The 21002-nt window shown below is 38.7% G+C and overlaps 2 protein-coding genes across 2 annotated transcripts in view; one reads left to right on the top strand and one right to left on the bottom strand.

Annotated features, from left to right (window-relative positions):
* LOC144662028 (transmembrane and coiled-coil domain-containing protein 3-like) overlaps positions 1 to 7602 on the bottom strand; it is a 32796-nt gene extending 25194 nt beyond the window's left edge. The window contains exons 1-7 of the mRNA XM_078522762.1: positions 6461 to 7602; positions 5032 to 5124; positions 4682 to 4871; positions 3072 to 3260; positions 2840 to 2945; positions 2256 to 2328; positions 724 to 813 (exon numbers count right to left, since the gene is read on the bottom strand). Coding sequence (XP_078378888.1) covers positions 724 to 813; positions 2256 to 2328; positions 2840 to 2945; positions 3072 to 3260; positions 4682 to 4871; positions 5032 to 5124; positions 6461 to 7384 — 1665 coding nt within the window. The 5' untranslated portion in view covers positions 7385 to 7602. The remainder of the gene's footprint in view (positions 1 to 723; positions 814 to 2255; positions 2329 to 2839; positions 2946 to 3071; positions 3261 to 4681; positions 4872 to 5031; positions 5125 to 6460) is intronic.
* Positions 7603 to 7643: 41 nt separating this feature from the next.
* LOC144662029 (centromere protein I-like) lies at positions 7644 to 21002 on the top strand. Its single transcript, XM_078522763.1, has 23 exons — positions 7644 to 7828; positions 7924 to 8061; positions 8785 to 8903; positions 9927 to 10034; positions 10410 to 10458; positions 10762 to 10808; positions 11539 to 11628; positions 11720 to 11776; positions 12804 to 12872; positions 13179 to 13310; positions 13743 to 13863; positions 14342 to 14427; positions 14955 to 15072; positions 15186 to 15250; positions 15375 to 15490; positions 16264 to 16366; positions 17810 to 17863; positions 18364 to 18488; positions 19124 to 19172; positions 19480 to 19616; positions 19742 to 19841; positions 20158 to 20199; positions 20684 to 21002. The coding sequence occupies exons 1-23, from the start codon at positions 7765 to 7767 to the stop codon at positions 20777 to 20779; spliced, it is 2085 nt and encodes a 694-aa protein (XP_078378889.1). The 5' UTR covers positions 7644 to 7764; the 3' UTR covers positions 20780 to 21002.

The following is a 21002-nucleotide window of genomic DNA, read 5'->3' as shown; positions in this document are numbered from 1 at the left end:
ATTACGTGACCGGATTAAGTTTGCATAAAATCTAGACATGTCTCAGTCATTGCATGTAACCGCCAAATGAACATTTTTTTTTTAAATCAAATAAATATTTTTACCCGACCTAAAGCTTTCATGATTGCCTTTTGCCTAATTCTTTAGTAAAATACTCTGCTAGATATTATCTCAGGAAAGACGAGAATGGTAAAGTATTCGTTATTCATTTGGTTGAGGATTGGATATTCATTTGATTGCCATTTTCTTAGAGCTGTCTAGGGCATGCGCAATTGACTCGCCTGCCACATTCCTGACAGGCAATCACGTGGTGCAAATCGGATTTGACCAGATCTCGCCTTCGGCTTCGCCCACGAGATCTGGGAACGAGATTATTCGGTGACATCTCTTCCCATCAAATACAGAGATCACAGCTAAGTTTCAAAGCTGCATGAGGAAATATTGCATTATCAGTCCCCCAACTTGGGTGAAGGGAATGCAATATAATATGAAGAAAAACATTAACGGGCACTTTCCCCACAAATTTTGCTCCAATTACTGTCATGGCGCTTTGAAAAGGTTTGTCAACTGAGCAGACCGAAGTAAAAACAGTCCTTTAGAAGCTAACATTGTTTTAACCAATAAATTCTCCTTAAAGGTGGCCTTGGTTTCTAACATTCTGAGTCTTCTCTAACAAGAAATGGTTTTAAGTGTTAGATTATCCATATTGTTGTGAATGTTTACCTGATGTACAAGATGCTCTCCATTAGAACTCAGTACCACTCCAGCCATAAAACAACCCAGCTCCATGGAGATTCCTAGATGTTCAGACAACTGCAGTGAAGTAACAATAAGTTATCAGTCGGCGTGGAAGGCATGGTGGCCTAATGTTAGTGTGCTGGACTCTGGACCAAGAAGTCAGAGAGTTCGAGCCCTGGCCGGGGGTAATTGTGTTGTGTTCTTGGGCAGTACACTTTACTCTCATATTGCCTCTCTACACCCAGGTGTTTAAATAGGTACCGGCAAATTAAATGCTGGGGGGTAGCCTTGCAATGGACTAGCATCCTCTTCAGAGGGGAGTGGAAATACTCCTAGTCGTGTCATGCTACAGAAACCTGAGAGATAAGTGCCGGTCTGATGGGCAACTAGGCTCAAACTCATACTTTACCTTACCTTACCTACTAGTGATGGACCGGACCCAGTGGTGCCCAAAAAAGGAGGGGGAAGGGAGGGTTTGAAGATGGATCTTCCTTCAAAAGGCCCTCACTCAGATCCATGACTGAGGACACTGGGGCAAAAAAAACTGATGCCTTCAAGCATTATTTTTTCACACCCCTCTGAACATAATTTCTTTATCAATTTTGACTGCAAGCTGCAGCATTTTTCTTTCTCTTGTTATCTAATTCCACACTTCAGAGACCCTCTGTCTCTGACTCATTATTACTTACATACAAAAACTATTTTTTTTTGCCTTGAATCTCAGACATTTCTTATATATTATAGATTTTTTTAAGGCTAGGGATTGTCTTTCTTTTTAAGGTCATTGCCCTGTATTGCATTGCGCATCCTTACTGCGCAGAATTTTATGGGTAATAAGCGCGTGCGAGCGCGCGCACATAAACAAAATGGCGGCTTTTTTCTATGTGGCTTAGTCCGCGAGAGAAGTAAATTGTCGCTTTCTCGTAAACGAGTCTGGTGACCTATCAATTTTTTCTCATATTTTGGGTGTAGCGATCAAATTCTTTCTGTAAAATGAAAACAGATCAATTCTTGTGTTTGAAAAATAAATTATCGCTAAAAACGTGTACTTTGCTAGTACTCACAGAGGAATTTTAAAGGAATTATATGGAATATACAAAGTCTTCCTGCTCCTAAACGAATCTGGTGACCCCCCTTTTTTATTTCAAAATTTAAGTTCCCTTAAAGTAATAAACCAGTAGGCGAAGTTTGGTTAAAAAATTGTGTTCAGTTCTATTTCAGGGCAATGACCTTGAGGCTAAGTATCTTGCCTAAGAAAATAGGACTGTCGACAAATCAAAAGTAGTAGCCTGTTCCAGGCATATGGTTAGTTGGCGAACAACAAAAAAAACAGGATTAGTGTGAAGATTGGTGAGTGAAAAAAATGGTGAGGGGACATGCCTCCCCTTATTTTTTTGCTTGCCGTTTATTGCGCTGCTCCCCAACTAACCAAATGCCTGGAACAGGCTACAAAACTAGCTGCAATCCAGTAACAAGTTCCAGGAGCATAAGTTTTCCAATTATTTAACAAAACTTACCATGAGTAAAGAAAAGGCAGTTGATACTGTAGCTAAAATTAACAGTTCTTTATTGCCAGTGTCTTGCAGCAATCTGAAAAAAAAAATATAACAGCTCTTTTTACAGTCTAGAAAATATTTATTCTCATGTATGATTGGTCTCAACATGTTACATGATGCAGCCAAGCAGAGCCAATACCAGAGGAGGTTCCTCATAACAAGTGGGTGAAGCTATATCCCCCAGTTCTCCAAATTTGGGTTTTACATTTGGGAACACAGTTTTTTGTCCCAAAATTTATTGTAAAATTAAATTAAATATGTTCTAAGTAGAATGACCAGTCGTTTTGTATCCCAACAGCTTGGCCAAGTTAACTTAAACATGTCGGTAGTGGCTTTGGGTAGAAATATTATAATTCGGTTAAATGCAGGAAAAAACAACTTGGCCATTGAAGAGAGGTGGCTGCTAAAGAGGGATGGCTATTAGTAGGAATTCCACTGTGTACTTACTTGCATGAACATATGCCTCTTTGCACCTTGTGGCACATAGGGCCTTCAATAACACTTACGTGGCACTGTGCAGTAAATAAGCACATAGCTGCACATACCTGAATATTGGCCCAATGATCTTAGAAACCACAAAACACACTAACATCAGTCCAATGAAGGAAAGAAACACCTCAAACAGCATCCACAGAGTGCTAGCAAACTCATCTGAAAAACACAGAACAGGAATGTCAATGTATCACTGACGGGCAAACTTTAACATAATCTCCAACAAAATAAACAATCAATTCTTTTGCATGCAGCCATCTGATATTAACACAAGATAATTCCTACCTGAACTATTAGCATTATCGTGTCCGCCGAGAATACTGTGTACTGCACCACTGTTTGCCTTAGCTGGAGCCACACCCCTATGTCCAGCCAGTGCAGGAAGGAGCGCAACTAACAAACCCAAGTGTACGTCTTGCATGACAAGGATTCCTAACAGAGAGCTGGTGTAGTCCCCATCTCCATTGGTGTGTTCTGTTGACAAAATAAGTTGTTACACAAACAATCATTTGATGCATGTGTTGATTCAGATTATAGAGTTGATTCCTACGAGTAGATTAAAATGTTTGTTGTGTGTGATCAAAGTTCTGTACTAACAGTTACTTCTTTTTCCAAAATTTGGTCATTTGGTCAGAAAGTAAAGGACTCTTCTCCCCTGCCCCTCAACAAATAAACAAATGCATGCACACACAAAAAAGTAGATGCCTTGATTTTTTAAAAGGAACAGTCCCTCTGTATGCCACTTCATTGGCATAATTTGTGCACATGGCTATGTTTTGAGCACTTTTGTCTTCAGTTATAATAATATACACTAAATGACTGTTCCTGAGGGAAACAGTTAATAATTTTTTGTTTCCCCAGAATTTGCAATGTTTCCCGAGGCGAAGCCGAGGAAAACATTGAGCAACCCTTTTTTTCAGCTATAAAACAATAGCTGAAAACAAAGGTTCTCAAAGCATAGCCAAGTGCACAAATTATGCCAATGAAGTGGCATTATTACAGACACAAAATTATATAAGATGCAAATTGGTACAGTAATGAGTTCTAAAACAACATTACTATTTTGTCTTTCATAAGATACCAAATGTCAAATTTCTATATGGCACATGCCAGATTGAGGGACATAGGTTTCATTGCTGACAAGGGTCTTTGTGATAAACTGTATTGTTGTGGAGGAAAATTATTTCACTGTCACAGGTCCTCCATCCACCAAGAAATAAAAATAAGTAACAGTGAATTGTTGGAGCAGCCGGATATTTTTTAGAGGGGGAGAGGGTTAGCCTGAGATGGACAAACATCTCATCCAGTGGAATTGACAAAGAATACACATGTAGGTGTTGCAGTTAAATTTTTTTTTTAACTAGTTAGTATTTTTTCTAACTAGTTTTTTTATATTCTAGGTTAATCAGTAGAAAATGTAATACACCTCACCTCCCTTGATGTCTCATTACCCCACCCCCCATCTTTACTAACACCCCCCTTACTATCTGCTATTAATATTATCCCCCTCCTCTAAGTACTATCATCTATTTTTTTTTTTCTTTTTACTAACCTACACTGGATTTGAACTCTTGACCTCTGGATTTGCTGTCCAACCCCTTACCACTTTGCCACGTAGGAAATGTTGGATGAACCACTATTTTTTAAAAATATATGACTCCAACTCATACCCTAACCCTAACCCTATTATTTACCTAGTATAAAAAATTAACTAGTTAGAAAAAAATTAACTAGGTAAAATTTAAAATTAACTGAGATCAAAAATTAACTGCAACATAGGCAATACTCTATGTCACCCGACATACATGTAAACCTGATTAAACTGCTGGCTGGCTTGGAAGGTGAAAGTCACCTTCAGCTTGAACACTTTGCCTTATCATACACTGATGACGTACCTTTTGTTGAGGAATCTCCCCCCTTGCTTTCAACAAACTTTGCTACAAGAGGTGTGCTTGAAAGAGAGAGACATGCAGCCACAAATGCACTCTGTTGAGGAAGGATTCCAAAACAAGAACCCCAGAAAATGCCAAATACAATCATCAACACCATGATCAGGGAGCTGCCGCCAACTGCAACTTTCCATACCTACAGAAAAATTAACTGAGTTGTTCATGGAGGTAGGCAATGCCAAAATTCTCACAGAACTAGAATAAATTATATTGAATAGCACATGCTGGAATAATAATTGTTAAGAACTAAAAAGGGACCATTAAAGCTTCTAGCTGGCTACAAAAGATCACATTACCCGCTTTATTCTATCTGGAGAAAATTCCAAGCCAACAGCAAAAAGAATGAAGAAGACTCCAAATTCACCAAGCGTCTCCACCTGAACAACTGTCTGTTCAAAGAAAAATGAGTCAGAAGAATATGTGTTATTAAAAATATTTAGTGAAGACTATCTTCTAGTAGCTTGGCTTGGTGCAGTAGCAAAGTACCCGGTAACTGTACATGTACATGTTACTAACTGTTCACCAAAAAGCCTCAACAAGGTTCTATTGTGGGGTCTTGGATTAAAAAGTGGTACAACACAATAATTTGACCATCTACATCTTTGTTTAATTACTTGGCTGCAAGGCCGGGCTGTCAGAGGTGCTAACCTCACGAAGAACTACCCCTATAGCAGGCAGTCATCACACAACTTGGAGAAATTGGCCACAGTCCTGGAGCTTATCTTGCACCCAGTTGTTCAAAGGGTGGATAATGCAATCCACTATAAATCGCTATCCAATGGATAAGTGTTGACAAAACAAACTACACTTTCCACTGGATAGTGTTTTATCCAGACCAGTGGATAGCGTTTTCCATCCTTTAAACAACTGGGCACTGGTTTCCATAACATGAAACAACTGTAGATTATTTAGATAGCATACTGTAGATGCATTGCATCCCACCCTGGGATGCTAGTCCAATGCCAGGTTGCCTCCTCTCCCCTGCATTTTTCCAGGTTCCCTAATTCTTGGTTTTCATGTTACGTCATAAAATTCTGAAATCAAAATTCACTAAGCCTACTAAATTTTCATTGTCATTAGACGTAAGATAAACTAAAAATATATCTTTTAATTTGCAAATTTCCAGATCGATAGTGTCATTCGTTTTTAAAATAGAACATTTTGAATATTTGAGTTCGCCGTCGTATGTGACATCAAGCTGAGTGCCGTGACAAAGTTGTTTTGTTTGAAAAAAGGCCTTTCCTTTCCATTTTCAGCAGATTGAAAATTTCAGATATAATAAGTGGTGTTTATGTGAAACTGTACTAGCTTATGAGCCAAAGATTGCCGCTGTTGTAAACAGAATTGAGTTCCAGATGGTTTCTCTGACATCACGGCGGCCATATTTGTGTCCCTCGGCAGGACACAGTTATGGCATCTCCATACTAAGCTTTATAAATTTGCGTGGAAAGGTTCGGCAAATAACTCGCGAACGGTACACCGCACAGACCTGAAACTTGTAGAAATTGTTTATCTATTTATCGTCTATAATATTTTAAATTCATAGCTTCTCTAGTTGAATGGTTTCGAATTTATTTTTTGATTGCGTGGCAGTGAAAACCAGCAATACAGTAGTTTGTGAGTACCTATTTAGACTCCACTCAATCTGGACATGAATCTACAGTGTAATGTGCTAACCATTTAGGCCATCGCCTATTACAAGAAGAAAACAAACATTGATCAAACCTTAATCATATTTACTCCAGAGGGTCCTAACAGCATTCCACTGATTACAAATGCAAACATCGTCGGCAGATGAACCAGCGTGCAAATACAGGCACCCAAAAATGACAAAACCAAAATAAATATGATATCCTTGATGAAATGGACATCCTCGTGAGGTACAGTCGCATCTTTAGCTTTCGCCAAAACAAATTGATTGCTTTGAGAATCGACAAGAATGCTCATGTCATTTTCTTCACCGGCCTCAGCTAATGTCTGGTTATCGTTGTCACTGTCTTTGTCTTCTTCATCCCCAGTTATCCTTACAACAGCTTCAATCGAGGCTCCTTTAGCATTCCGAGTCTTCTCGAATGTCTTCTCGTCTAGTTCATCTTCAAGTTTATCAGCAGCAAATGATACATCATCTAAAATACCTCCAATTACTTTCTCAATGCGTGTTCCATTGTTCTGTACATCTGCATGTTTATTAGCAGCAACAACTTCTTTTTCTGCTTCAGTGATTGCATTAAACTGATCCTCTTGCTGTAGTGCCAGAAGTTTAAGTGCTTCTAATCTTTGTTTGATGGCTTCTTTCATGTGCACCACTGATTTATAATCCTCCTGGAGCAGTTTTCTCAAGCCATTAAGGGAATCAAATACCGCTCGTTCTGTCACGTTTAACTCATTTTGAAAAATAGTGATCGTCTTTACTTGAGAGTGTGTAAGTTTCTGACGCTCTTTAGGAGTCCTCAGTAAATTCACTAACTTGTTCACGACGCTTTTCTTCACCTTAAAAAGATGAGTAACAGACTGACAAGTGGAAGGAATCCAGCGAGTGAGGTCGTCCTTTGTCACACCTGCAAATTTGCCTTTTGCAGGATCACCTTCGCAAGATAACAACAACACCATTCCACAGAACGCAAAAACTTCGAAGATATTTTTCTGCATGATGCTAAATACTATAGTGTAAATAATTCGCGTTGATCGTCCTCAGAAAGAAATCTAGTTGATGTAATGGATGTAGAGAAACTAAGAATAAAAGCTGAAGGGACATTCTTGTTGTATATTTCAGGTTCCTAGGGAACAAATCTGAAATGTCCTAATAATCTTCAAACATACGATGACCCAACATCAGCCGCCATTTTGATTTTTACCCAGAGTTCTCCTCTGGTGGAGTTACCCGCAAAGGTTGCTGGGATGGATACTTGAATTTTGGCGCGCCTGTCGAAGATTGTTTTCAAAGATGGAGAGAGCCCTGTCGAGTGTTGTTCGGCCGTCTACTTTCCTGAAATTGTCACTGGTTGGGCCTTGATACTTAAAACGAAATCATGAGTAACGATACAACAACCTTTACTAAAGCTGATGAAGCGATAGATTTCTTGGTAAACCAAGGTAAGCTTAAAATTTTCGTGACACTCGGTTGTGTTCTAAAAACAACAGCTGAATTTTAGTGAAATGTTGTGAACTGTTTATCATTTTTTTTGTAGATTTATCCGGTCCGAAAGTTCGGATCAATGTGGAAACTTCTCTAGCAGTTGACAAGATCGAGAGCATTGCATATAATGATGGACTTCAACCGGATCAACTTGTGAATTTAGTCAAGTTAGCGACAAGTGGAAAGTATGGTTAGTTTCAGCTGATTTCGTGACACAAAATAAAACCGTACTCTCTGTTTGTATTGTGTTTATCACATTTTCACGACCATATACGGTGAATAGTGAATCTTACTTGTATATGTAGTACATAATCATCTAGATCTTGTTCTCAAAATCTTGCATTTGGAATAAACCTGGAAAATTAGTTAGGAGATATTGATTGTTATTAAAAACTAGCAATGGTATATTGCAATTCCTGCATTTTGATTGGTTAACAGGCAATGGTATATAATATAAGCTCATATACCATTGACCACAAACATGGTAGCCAATACCCGTCAATGAAAACAGCTGGGGAGCTCAAATATTGCAATTCTTTGGGCGTTTTTTAATAAAACAATTACAGTCGACTCACTCTAAAACAGACACCGTTGGGACCGGCTTCAACTGTCTGTCTTAGAGAGATGTCCGACTTATAGGGAGTTTAGTTATAGTAAAATGGCTGAAAAACGGTAGGGATGGGACCAACACCAGGTGTCCATCTTAAAGAGGTGTCCATCTTATAGAGGTGTCCGTTAAGAGAGAGTTGACTGTATTCCACTTGCGCTTGTTGGATATGAGATCTTTATAGCCAACTTGGTGCTATGTGCCTCATTGGCTATCCACCATCTCATATCCAACCCGGGCTCATGGAATAATTGTTAAATATCATCAATTAATATTTTTTTTTATTCTGTGTGAACTACATTACAGCTGATAACATATCTTCAAGACTTATCAAGTCCCTAATTCCTCAGAGATCAGTTCCTGCATCAGCTGTTGTGATGGCAGTCTCAAGGATTTGTAACATCAGACTGTCTATCAGTATTAAGGTATACAAGAAACAATCTATAATCCTACACAGGCACTTTTTGGGCTTGTGGGACAGAATGTGTACCAAGCCTTCTGAGTGTCTGCATAGAGGGCTAACTGCTAGTCTGTTGTGTTTTGTTATACTTTGGATTTATCTCACAATGCGAGCCACTAAATAAATAAATTGACTTTATTTTATGAAGGTCGCACTCAATAGTCTTGCGACTAACAAACCTGTGGCCTTCGGATTCCCGATCGAATAAGAATTTAGAAGTGTTGGTTTTTGTGCCGGGGGGAAAACCGGAGAACCCCAGAGAAAAACCATCGGAGCAAGGATGAGAACCAACAACAAGTTACTTAACCCACATATGACCGATGCCAGGTCTTGGAATTGAACTCGGGCCACATTGGTGGGAGGTGAGCGCTCTCACCACTGCACCATCCCTGCTCCATTATTGGTTTGCTTATCTCTACCAGCCACCAAACGAACCATCCATTTTCAGTTTTCTGGTATATTCTTGGTTACTGATCACAAATGACCAGGTTTTCCTTTCCTGACAGGGTTACACTCACTAATTTTTTGTTGATTTCTCTTTCTGTTTGTGATTCAACAATGACTTTATTTGGGTGGATCCAGGAGTTTTCAAAGCGGTGGTGCCTGTTAGCAAATTTTTTGTTACTACTATAAGTCCCAGGTTTTTTATAGGGGCTTGGATGATAGCAAATTGTTTATTTTATTAAGCTAAAATTATCAACAATTTTTAAACCCTTCTCAGTCTCGGTATTCTTATTTTCTATTTTAATGTGCTTGTTTATACTTTTTTTGGTGGATCTAATCCACCTCTCCTCCCACCCTGCCAGGATCTGCCCCTGTCTTAATTCTTCATTGGTCAGTTCAGAGAACATGAATCTGTACCTTTCAGCCATATGTTTGAATGGCATGCTATGCAAGAAAGACGATCATGACCAGAAATAAAATTGACTATCAACTATGATATTATCTGATTCCTATGCTTAAATATATCAAACTGATTTATTTGCAGAGTCTGCTGGTTAGATGGATATTAAATGTCTTCAACTTAATTGATGATCTGAAAGATGTGCATTCCTTGTATGGAATCTTTTTCCTCTTCTTGGAAAGTGATATTTTGGTAAGTTAGGAAGGATTTGTAAAAAATTAATTGATTTACAAGAAAGCAACTATATACCAGTAAGCAATTGCAAAGAAACTGCACTTTGAGCACTTGTAATCCCCATACCTGTCTAAAACCACTCTATGCACCCCTACTCCACCCCTAGCCGTCGTGAAGGGTGGTGGTTGGTATCTCACTAGCTGAATCATTGGAATTTGCTTGACTTTGCAATTCCTATAATTGAAACAGATGGTTTTTCACTGCTATTTTCTATCTGCAGTTTAATTGATTTGTTGTTTATTCGGTCACTTGTGCAGCTGTACGTACATTTAAATGGAATTTAATGTTCAAAGATTTTGAATGTTGATCATGTCATGACTGCCTTGTTTTCAGTGTCCTCATATATGCCACTTGCTTTATTACTTGACAAGAAAAGAGGATGGTAAGGTGTTTTTGTTATTTTAATTGATTATTTAGCTAAATCTGCCATCTAGTGGGCTTGTATGATAAACAGACTAGTTTTCCATGATGTCAAATATATCACAAGTTTATCTAGTTAACATGTTAGCACATGTTAAAATGCAAAAAAAGATGATTCACTGGTTTTGTTTATTGTAACACAAATAATTATACAGATGTGATGTAGATTTAAATTTATAGCAGCTTGCGATTTGGATTACCTGGAGGCATGCTGGCTTAATGGTTAGCGAATTCTGATGTGCAGTTACAATAATTTCTCTTTTAGTGAGGAATTTCAGAATCAGAAAACTATTGGATCTGCGGAGTCGTGTGGTAAGCTTTTTCTTGTGCTAACGTCTTCAATAACCTTGATTACTAAATACAGTTTACTTTCCAAAATCTTGTATACAAATGGATTTAATTCATTTGGTAACTTCATGAGGATTGTAGAGTTTAGATTAGGGCTGCAACGATACATTTTTTCACAATACCATATGTACCTCGATACAAGCGCCACGATACGATACACGATACGATACAACATAACATACATCTGACAAGTGCCATAATTTTACTAAATTCATTGGTAACGTAGTTTTTTCCACTTTATCAGCAGCGAAAACTTATTTGCAAAGTGAAGTTCTCATGAACCGCATGTTAGGCTGTGTCAGTCAACAACTAATTGACGCGTTTTTAACGAATATGTGATAAGAAGTGAAGCAGTATGGAACTTCCTTGTCCCTCAGTTTAATAAATCGCTATTGAGGGCGTTGACTTGGGTAAAAAGTCATTAAAAACAGTAATAATTATTTCTGAATGTTGATAAAGAATATTTTATTGTTTCGGGATACTGCGATATTTTAACTACGGATATTCATACATATCTGTATCTTGACAAAAAATATCGGGATTGACCGGTGTACCGGTGTATCGTTGCAGCCCTAGTTTAGATGTGTCCTGAAATCCCAGACACATGGTGCAGCATTGCATGCATTTACAATATCATGCTTTGGTATTCTTTCTTAGTAATCAAATGCTGATAACATTTTGTTTTGATGTCCAGGGGATCAAACCTTACCTATCTGGGTTACTGTCTGTGTATAAGGTACATCGTCCAAACCTTGTTACCATGACAACATCAGCTTCAAATAAGGTATGTACATTTATATGTGATCTGAAGTGAAAACATATATACACAACTGTCTGGGTTTTTAAATTATGTTATTTACAAATTCTCTTAATAGAAATTATGGTTCAAGCATTTAGATAAATCTTGGAAAGAAGCAATCAGGAAAGTTCAGGTACCATATAATAATCTTGTTAATTAATTTTTAAAGCTGTTACAACAGTATCTAATGTCACTGGCACACAATGCACTTTGCATGCTTTACAGGCCTATGATCGGGGTTTTTAAAACAAGCCGGCACCTGCCAGAGTTCCACCGGCTACTTGATTATATGTTGTCGGTTACTTTGGCCATGGCAGTCAGCTTGTAACAAACAAGCTCGGCCGTCACAGTCACCTACCCTTCCAGTTGCTGATGCCTACTTCAAAACATTTTGAAATCCCTGATGATACTACACAGTGTTATTTATATACCTTATTCTTACTATTTTCCGCATGTACTTAATTTCGCGAAAATTCGAGAGCCGAATTTCGCAAGTATTAATTTTTCGCAATTGCAAGAAAAATTAGAGAAAAAGTGTATTAAATTTCGCGATTTTGTCAGTGTTTTATAGATCAGTCGTCAAATTAAGACTAAGGAACCACTGGAAATATACAAAGGTCTGGCTCAATGTAACTACAAGGAGCCTGTAAACGGAAACTTTAGTGGCTGTACTGAAGAGGTTTTGAACCAATTTACAAGCTTGAAACAGTATTCAGAGGAAGGGTGCTAGTCAAAAACAAGACAGAAAGATACTTTTTAAGGGAGATAGTTGCAGTTCCAAACATTTGAAATTTTTATTGTTTTGGTATATAATATGGTATTAATTTTCGCGTGTCTAAATTTCGCGCAATGTTTTTTTTCGCGTGTACTAAATTTCGCGATTTTTTTGAAATCGCAAAAATTAATACTCGCGAAAATTAGTTAGAATAAGGTAGTTTAAATTTTATTTGGTGTGATTAATTTCAAGTTAGATTAAATGACTGATTGGAATTTATAACAGATGGTAAAGTCTGGTTATCGCCAGGAATGGATACATAACCACAAGACTTCATGCAAATATTGAAAAACACAAGCAGAACTGAAGTACAAGGATAAAAATGTTTCAACTCTTGCGCTGTACTTGCTCTTATGGCTTGTGCATTTCCCCTTCTTTATCTCAGAACAAGCATAATCCACAAGATAAAGTGGATAACTTCTTCCTTGCCGTGAGGGCCACAGAGAAAGCACCTGTGAGTACAACTTTGAAAACATATGTAACAAAAACAAAAACTGTTCAACTTTAGCTATGCAATAAGTAAACTACAATTCCTGCCCTATGAAACAAACAATCCAACATTGAAGCAGGATTTTGCATTAAGAAAAAAAACCTGCCAAGTAAATCAAATTGTGAGACTTTATTGGTGCCTTTGAAAAGGCACTATCAGGTTTAAAGGTTTTAATTTATTGATTGATTTTAATTTTGGAAATGCTCCCGTTTCCCGTCTTACTTCCTTATAAAATGAAAAGTCATTTGAAACGGTCTTGTGTACTTGCAGATAACAAAGAGAAGAAAGCTTCGTGGGATCAACATACCAGAAGTGCAAACCGATATGATGGCAGAGAAGAAAATCTCCATTGAACAGCTCTCCTCTTTCAAGGATCTGCTCGAGAATATTGAAAACATAGAGGTACATCAGCTAGTTTGATTTCAGTGAAGGCCCCAAACAAGGAAACGCTCTCGGCAACATTTTTTGCTAAAGCAAACTTTGTTCCTAAGAAATATAAATTGTTTCTGAAGTTTTTCAGAAACATTTCCCCTCCGCAGCAAATGTTTCTCCATTTGTGCACCAAGGAAACAATTTTTCCTAAGTTGTGGGGACTGAAACTCCCGCGCGTTTACTCTCCCGAATGCATCCAGCATTTCCAAATTCCAATTCGACCTGGATAGAGGACCCGCATGAAAACCAGCTAGAGCCGATGTGGCTTCCTCTCTCAATATAGCAATTTATTTTTTCTCCATAACTCAATAGACGTACTGCATGAACCGATTTTAAATTGGACTATACTGTGCGATGACTTGCATATTTCTTTCTATAATTTCTTTTGTTTATTTTTCACAGTTTCCAAGTCAGGTCGCGTCTGTACTGAACTCTCCGTTCTTACAACATGTCCTGAGTTGTAATCCTGACTTTGTCATGCTACAGAGATTAAACTTCTGGCTCAATCATTCTTTATACGAAGGTAATAAACGCACTTATAACAGTGAGTCTAACTGAGGGTCTAACAAAACAGTTAAAAACGAAAAAAAAATCAGGTAACAATACGGATCCAAGAAGCAAAATTTGCGTCTGCTACACGGAAGAAACATTCCGTGTTTCCGCGCAGCATAGAGCATTGGCAAAACGATGACAAAACGAGGAAACATGTTTCCTCGTTTTGCTGAGCCTTAACGGTAAGCATGTGTTAGTTGCTAAATACCTCGCGTTTCTCTTGTCGTTTAAAAGGAAATTGAAGAGGGTTAGGTCTATTATCTGAGGTTAACAATTACCAAACTTTCGTGACAGGCATGGCAGTGACTACAAGCCAAGAACTGTTCATCTGTCACTAAAGGTTTCAGTCTTTGAAGGTGTATCAGTAATCCGCAACAAGAATGTACTTGCTAACCTACATTAAATAATGGCTAGTACATAACGAGGTGTAAATGCTTGTCTTTTTGCAGAGTTTCTGACCGGATCAACATCGGAATCAGACCCAAGTAGTTTGATGTTGTTACAGAAGTTGAAGCATTTTACTGGTTTTCTTCAAGTAAGATAGCTTACTTTGCAACTCTAGAAATACGTTTGTGCATGAAAAACCTAGTCGGAGCGTTGCGTGTCTGAGCGTTTTCTGATGGCTGTCGTAAAACTAAAATCAAAGTAAATGGCAAATAGTAAAAAAAAAATACTAGCGGTAATAAGGGGCGGTAAACACACAACCAGCATCAAGTGCGGGAAAACATTAAATGCCAAGCACGGAAAACATGTAAATAACAAGCGTGGGAAAACATAAAACAGTGCCAACCACCGGGAAACATGTATCCAGTGCCAACCGCTGAAAAGGTATGATTGTTTAGAATGCGTTACAGGTTTTCTCGGCAAACGCAAATTAGTCTAGAAAATTATCGAAAACCAGCTCTACTGACTTCTAGTCGTTCAATATTGATAAGACAGCCCCTACGCGTATCATTCTCCGATAACAGTCCATTAACATCATGCAGAAATGGTGATGATCATTTTTTTTTTTTAATTTCTGCCCTTGCTTTACATTAAAATCATGCAATTCTCCTGTACTAGGAATCTGTCCCAGCTGTGGAAGCATTCTTGGTTCGATATCTGTTCATCTGGAATGGACTGGACTTCCGGCCACTGGTTCTTCACCTTATCACTCATCTCAGCTTGTGGCCGTTTCAACGTGAGTGGCAACGTTATGTTTTTTTTTCTTAAGAGTGGTTTTAATAAACTTGAATGCAAATTATTAAGAGATTTTGTGTGATTTTCATGTTCTAACTTGGTTATCCTCTGTAGGTTTGAATGATTTAGTTCTGGAGCCGCTCAGAAAGCTTTTCTTTTCCTCACCAGTTTATGTGAAGGTAACTAAGTCAGAATACTGTTCAGTTGGTTTTCTCTTTCTTAAGTTCTACTGATTCCACTCAGCTTATTTATATTATGGCGATCGTCGCCTGACGTATAATGTGATTTACTTTGCTTCCACAGTGCCAAGTAATGTATTGCTTTACCGAAATGCTGAGGAATTTCCTGGCTGTTGAGTTACCCCGGCAACAAGAGCTGCTTCAGGAGGAACGCTCTCAAAGAGCACGTGAACTGGCTAGGTGAGACAACGAGATGTCAGCAATGGTCGTGAAACTTGCTGTACGCGCACAAAATCTCTCTAAGGGTCACTAATAATTCTACTGAACAGGCTGTGTCTTATATTCAGTCTTTGATGTTTAATAATAATAATAATAATAATAATAATAATAATAATAATAATAATATTTAAACAGGGGGTCCATTTCACATCAGTGCTTTTCAATGGAGCCCTGTTTTAGCGAATGACAGCCATTATATGAACAAGCCTTTAGTATAAATTAAAACGGCCATGTTAAGAGAAAATCTTCATTTTCTAGGGAGAAGTCGAACAGGATGAATCTTCGAACACAAGAAGACAAATAATCGGGAAGAGGAATAAAACTAGGGAGGCAAGCGTGGCCGAGTGGTTAAGGGTGCTGGTGTTGTAATCTGGAGGTCCCCGGTTCAAGACCTGCCCTTGCCACTAGCTGGATTTGTTTCTCGGTTGTCCCGAGTTCAAATCCTCGACCACGCTTTGTATATAGCCAGCTGGTCTGTCTCCTGCCAGTTGGATTTTTAACCTTGTTATTTTCATTTAAATATTTGTTTCCTCTGTTTCAGTGGCATGCCTGTAAACTAGCTATCTCGTTGAGATATGAAGCTAAGTGCATGACCACTATAAACATATATTTATTTTTATTTTTTTTTTATTTTTAAACTATGATGAAACTCATAAAATATCACCGCGAATTACCTGTAAAATCATCAAATAAGGTGTATTTAGTAGTGATTTGTTGTTCTATCGCGGTTACAGTGTGTCGTTATTTGTTGAGGATGAAGGTGACCCATTCGATCCGCTCAAGACCATCTATGACTTCATTCAGTTTGTGGACAGAGTTTGTGTTGTGGCATTGCAGGTGGGTCAAGTGAACACGCACAATAAATATTTTCTAAATATATTCTTTCTTCTCGTAAATTAAACATATAAGAACCGATATAACAGTGACACACTATATAGGTCATTTCTCAAAGCCTTGGAAGTGAATTGTGCTAAAAATTATTTAGCATGGGGTCCAGTTTGACGGAAATTTCTCGTAGCGTTTCACATTGGAACAAACAATAACCATTCGTAAAAACAGTGCACGTGCGGAATTTTACTATTTGATTAGCCAAAAGATTTAAAAAAACCGACGAAACGTTGTCAGTTTTGTACATTTACTTTACTTACTTATTTCTCTTCGTCCCTGGTGGGACATAAGGCGGCAACGATCTGCTTCCATCGGGACCGATCTTTTGCTACAAGTTGTGCCTCGCCCCAAGTCAAGCCCATCTCGTTTAGCTCGGCCATCACAGTACGTCTCCAGGTTGTCTTGGGCCGCCCTCGCTTCCTTTTTCCAGGTGGTGTCCATCTAAGAGCGGTCTTCGGGATACGGTCTTGGTCCATTCTGAGGACATGTCCAAGCCAACGGAACCGGCGGCGTTTGATCTCAAGCACCACACTTTGGCTCTTTGTTTTCTTGTAGAGTTCTTCATTCGAGATCTTGTTAGGCCAGAAAATGCGGCATATCCTCCTGAGGCAGCCGTTGTGGAAGGCGTTGATCTTGTTCATATCGCTCTTTACCACACGCCAGCACTCGGCGCCGTACAACAAAACTGGCTTGACAATGCTGTTATATAGCCTAAGCTTGGTTCTAAGGCTGTACTGCTTCGATCTCCAGACGGGCTGGAGTCGTGCAAATGCACCGCGGGCTTTCCCGAGCCTTGCCTTGATGTCCTTTCGTGCTGCACTATCCTTTGCTATTTGATTAGCCAAAAGATTTAAAAAAACCGACGAAACGTTGTCAGTTTTGTACATTTAAGGGCCTGTTTATATGAAGAAAAGTTGTTCTTAGAAGGAGGGATACCCTCTCACCCCAGTCATGTTTTGACGAGCGTTGTCCGAGCCAAACGTTGGCCCTCCCAATTTCACACATGTTCTGTATGTTCAGACTTGTCCCTGGCTGCTGAGTCAAGAGCCAGTGTTTACATGGAAAAAAGTGAACTCGTCCCCCAGGGTCATCCTACCTTCAACGCGAGTGACCCTCCACTTAGGGTCACCCTGCCCCCCGAGCCAACTTTGCGATTTCTCATATAAACGCTTCGCAGCTATTTATAAAGAAATCTATGAAAAGCTCTCCCGCTTGGAGTGGGTTGGTAGGGAGGGTAACCCATTCAACAGACCATAAGTTAAACAGTGCTATGTGTTTTGCTGTTATAAAACAGACTGCTTATGCCGCTTTTGAGCACAGTTCTGTATGTGGTGTTTAATTGTGATCATATGTAGCTTTTGTTTATTTGATTGTTTTTATTTCTTTTTGAAGGTCGAAGAAGACCACGCGCTGTTACAGCATTGGGTTTTGAACTTTTTTGAACTGGTGAGTTTTATTTTATAGCCCCAACTGTAATGAATTCCTAACCTTTTTTCCGTTTTAGAGCGGTTTTCATTCGAGTGTCTTAAAACCAAAACTAAAGTAATCACTCAGGCCAATGGCTAAGGACACAGACAATCCATTGAACCAATCAAGACACGAAGCAAATACATATAACCGGTGCGAAGCGCAGGAAAACGTGCGCGAGCGAGTCACGATCGGTTTTGGTTTTACTTCTGATTGGCTGAGAAAGTTGCGCGAATTTTTTTTTAAACCAATCACAAAACAAAGTAAGCAAAACCAGTACAATTCAGGATAACTTTCGGCACACTCAAGTTAAAAGCGCTCCATAAAAAATTCAAGTAGGCCGTGAGAATTAGAATCGACAATCTCAGAAGAAATTCTTGATTAAGATCTAAATTCTTCTAAGTTGAATAATAGAAAACGTATGAATGGAGTAAGGAGAATGTAGAACAAGAGAATGTTTTTTTATTATTCGCTTGCAGGTGTCCACATCACATCAACAGTTTTCCCTTCCCTTTGTCCTGATTCCTTCCTCTGGCATCATCTACAGAATGCTGTTTTCTAACAATTCCATGGCTGTCTCAAGATTATGCCAAATCATTGTCAAGTAAGGCTGGAGTTATCTCTAGTGATGTAGTCGCGATGAAGTCGGTATCGCCGTAAGCGCAAGAGTTCACACAATCTACAGATCGCAATTGAATGCAGAAAAAGAACACTCTAATCCTTACGCTTCCAATTGCACCGGATTTGCAATGTTTGCTAATGACAATTCCGACTCCGCGGCTCATGTAAACCTGCCCTATTTCCTTTTCTAGCATGAAGGGTATCCAAATCGTCCTCAACCCACCCCTACTAGGCGTTTTATAGCTGCTTGCCTTTTTCTTCGTGGCACTTTGAGTGAAAAGAAAACCGCTCGAGCACTGAGCAACTCAGTTTAAGTTTGCTTCCCAAAATAAGACAGCACAGCGTATATGTCTGTTACGCTAAACGAACTATTTTATTGCCGATTTTCCTTGTTATCAGTGCAGAACGAAGGAAATCCTCAACTAGGACATATTGTTTTAACGTTCCACCAAATTCTAGGAAGTACGAAAGATTATGCATGAAAGTCAAGAATTGATATGTCACGTTTGGTACTTGATTGATTGTTTCTTTGATCGATCGATCGATCGATTGATTGATTGTTTCTTTGATCGATCGATTGATTGAATGACTGATTGATTGACACTTTTTATGTTTCAGTTACAAGAAGGAGTTTGAATCTCTCAAAACATCACAAGCCGAATCTCAGGTAATGAAAAAAAAAAGATACAAAACGTGCTACTATATGTTGTAACAAAATTGTCTTCATCTCAACCGCGCGCACCAGGGTAAATGCAACAAACTATCCTTGTGGACACTTATTCGAACCGAAATATTTACTGAAACTTACATAAGTATGTCGGAACATCTTACAGGAGATCTTTCAATTTGTCGTGATCTTCTTTCAAAGGCCGGGAAAGACTCGTGTGTTTTAACAAGCAGCGTTACGCTTGAGGAATCTGAATAATATACGTTTACATGTAAAAATAACTTTCGCGTGGTTTTCATTTTAACAGAGCGCTCCTTTGGGTTTCCCGGATGGATTTCAAAGCATTCAGAGATTTAACCAATACATCTTGGATATCTGCGATAGTTTGTGGAGAAACAAAGCTTTTATCGACAGAAATAAATCGTTCTGCTTTAGCATGCCAACGTAAGTCTTAGATAACGTCTCAACGTGGGAAAAAAGTTTTTTTGATTTCAATGAAGAGGTCAATCATGTAAAACTTTAAGTCTCATGAGGCAGTTAAATAATCAAGTTTACGTTTGATTCTTTAGCTTGGTAACCGACTCTCTATCTGTACGTCATATGAACGAGTTGTTCTCAATCCACCATCATATAGCGTTGGTTGGGGAGGCCTGGAAATTTCTTCATCAGGTAAGGATACGACCAAGTTCCGAATTTAGGGAACATTTCTGTTTCTTTCGGGGAGGGGGAGGGGGGTCTTAACTTTCGGGTAGCTAAAACGTGTACCGCATAATACATAATTAAAAATAAAAAATCGTGACAAGCATGAAAACGTGCATACGATTTTTATCTTCATTTCATCTTAATTTGCACACGATTTTATTTTTCGAATATATATCAGTTTTTTCGTTTCTGGGAATATATTTGATAGGTTTCAAGCTTTCGAATTTCATGTTGATATTTGTTATGACTAATCTTGAAATAATTATTTGTGTTTTTTTCGTAGACTCAGCCTCCTGGGATGAAACTGACGCCAAGTTTAATTAAGGTAATCTGTATATCTTGCGCCTGCACTACATTTGAACCTCTACCTAACGGACGCCTCCCGTCCGGTAAACGGATACTTAGTAGTGGTCCAAACACATACAAACACTGGATTGTTAACCTCCCATAAGCTTACACTTTTTTCGCCAACGGGAGGTTCAACTTTATTTGTAAAAGTTTTGCCAAAACTTTTATATTAGACCTTGAGATTGGACTACGAGTACGAGCTTGAGTACGAGTACTCTTGAATAAAGAATGTATGTATATGTATGTGTGAGTTTTCAAACCAAGTTCGAGTGCCACCTACAATTACACTAATCTTATCCCTAACGTTTATTTATGTGTAAGTCAGCAACAGGGAAGAGTTAAAGTTCGGGGATACAATTGTCTCGAAATTCCAAACTCGTATTCGATTTCTAAAGTTCGCTATCTTCCCCCTCATTCTCCAACCTTTGTTTAATGATATTTTTGCCTGATTTGTTTTGCAGGGTCGCTCAAGACGCGCTTACATGGAATACTTCAAGCAAAGAAATCTTGGCGGAATTCTCGTGTTCTTGGAAACGTTTATCAGACCACGTTCATGAAATCGATACAAGATCGCAGTGGCTCGTAAGGACACGGTACATAAGATCTTTATTAGGTCGTAGTGGTTCGTAAGGACCGAGTATGTATATATATAAGATCGTTATAGATCGTAGTGGCTCGTAAGGACCTAGCCGAAGTATCAAGATCGTAGAGGCGTGAAGGACGGAAGAAGATATACGGCTGCAAAAGGTTTTCCTTCTAGCAGAAGTGTCAAACCCTCTA

The sequence above is a fragment of the Oculina patagonica genome, chromosome 8, assembly GCF_052425735.1.
Source record: "Oculina patagonica isolate OP01 chromosome 8, crgOcupat, whole genome shotgun sequence".
Lineage (NCBI taxonomy): Eukaryota > Metazoa > Cnidaria > Anthozoa > Scleractinia > Oculinidae > Oculina > Oculina patagonica.
This window is presented reverse-complemented; position numbering and strand designations above follow the sequence as displayed.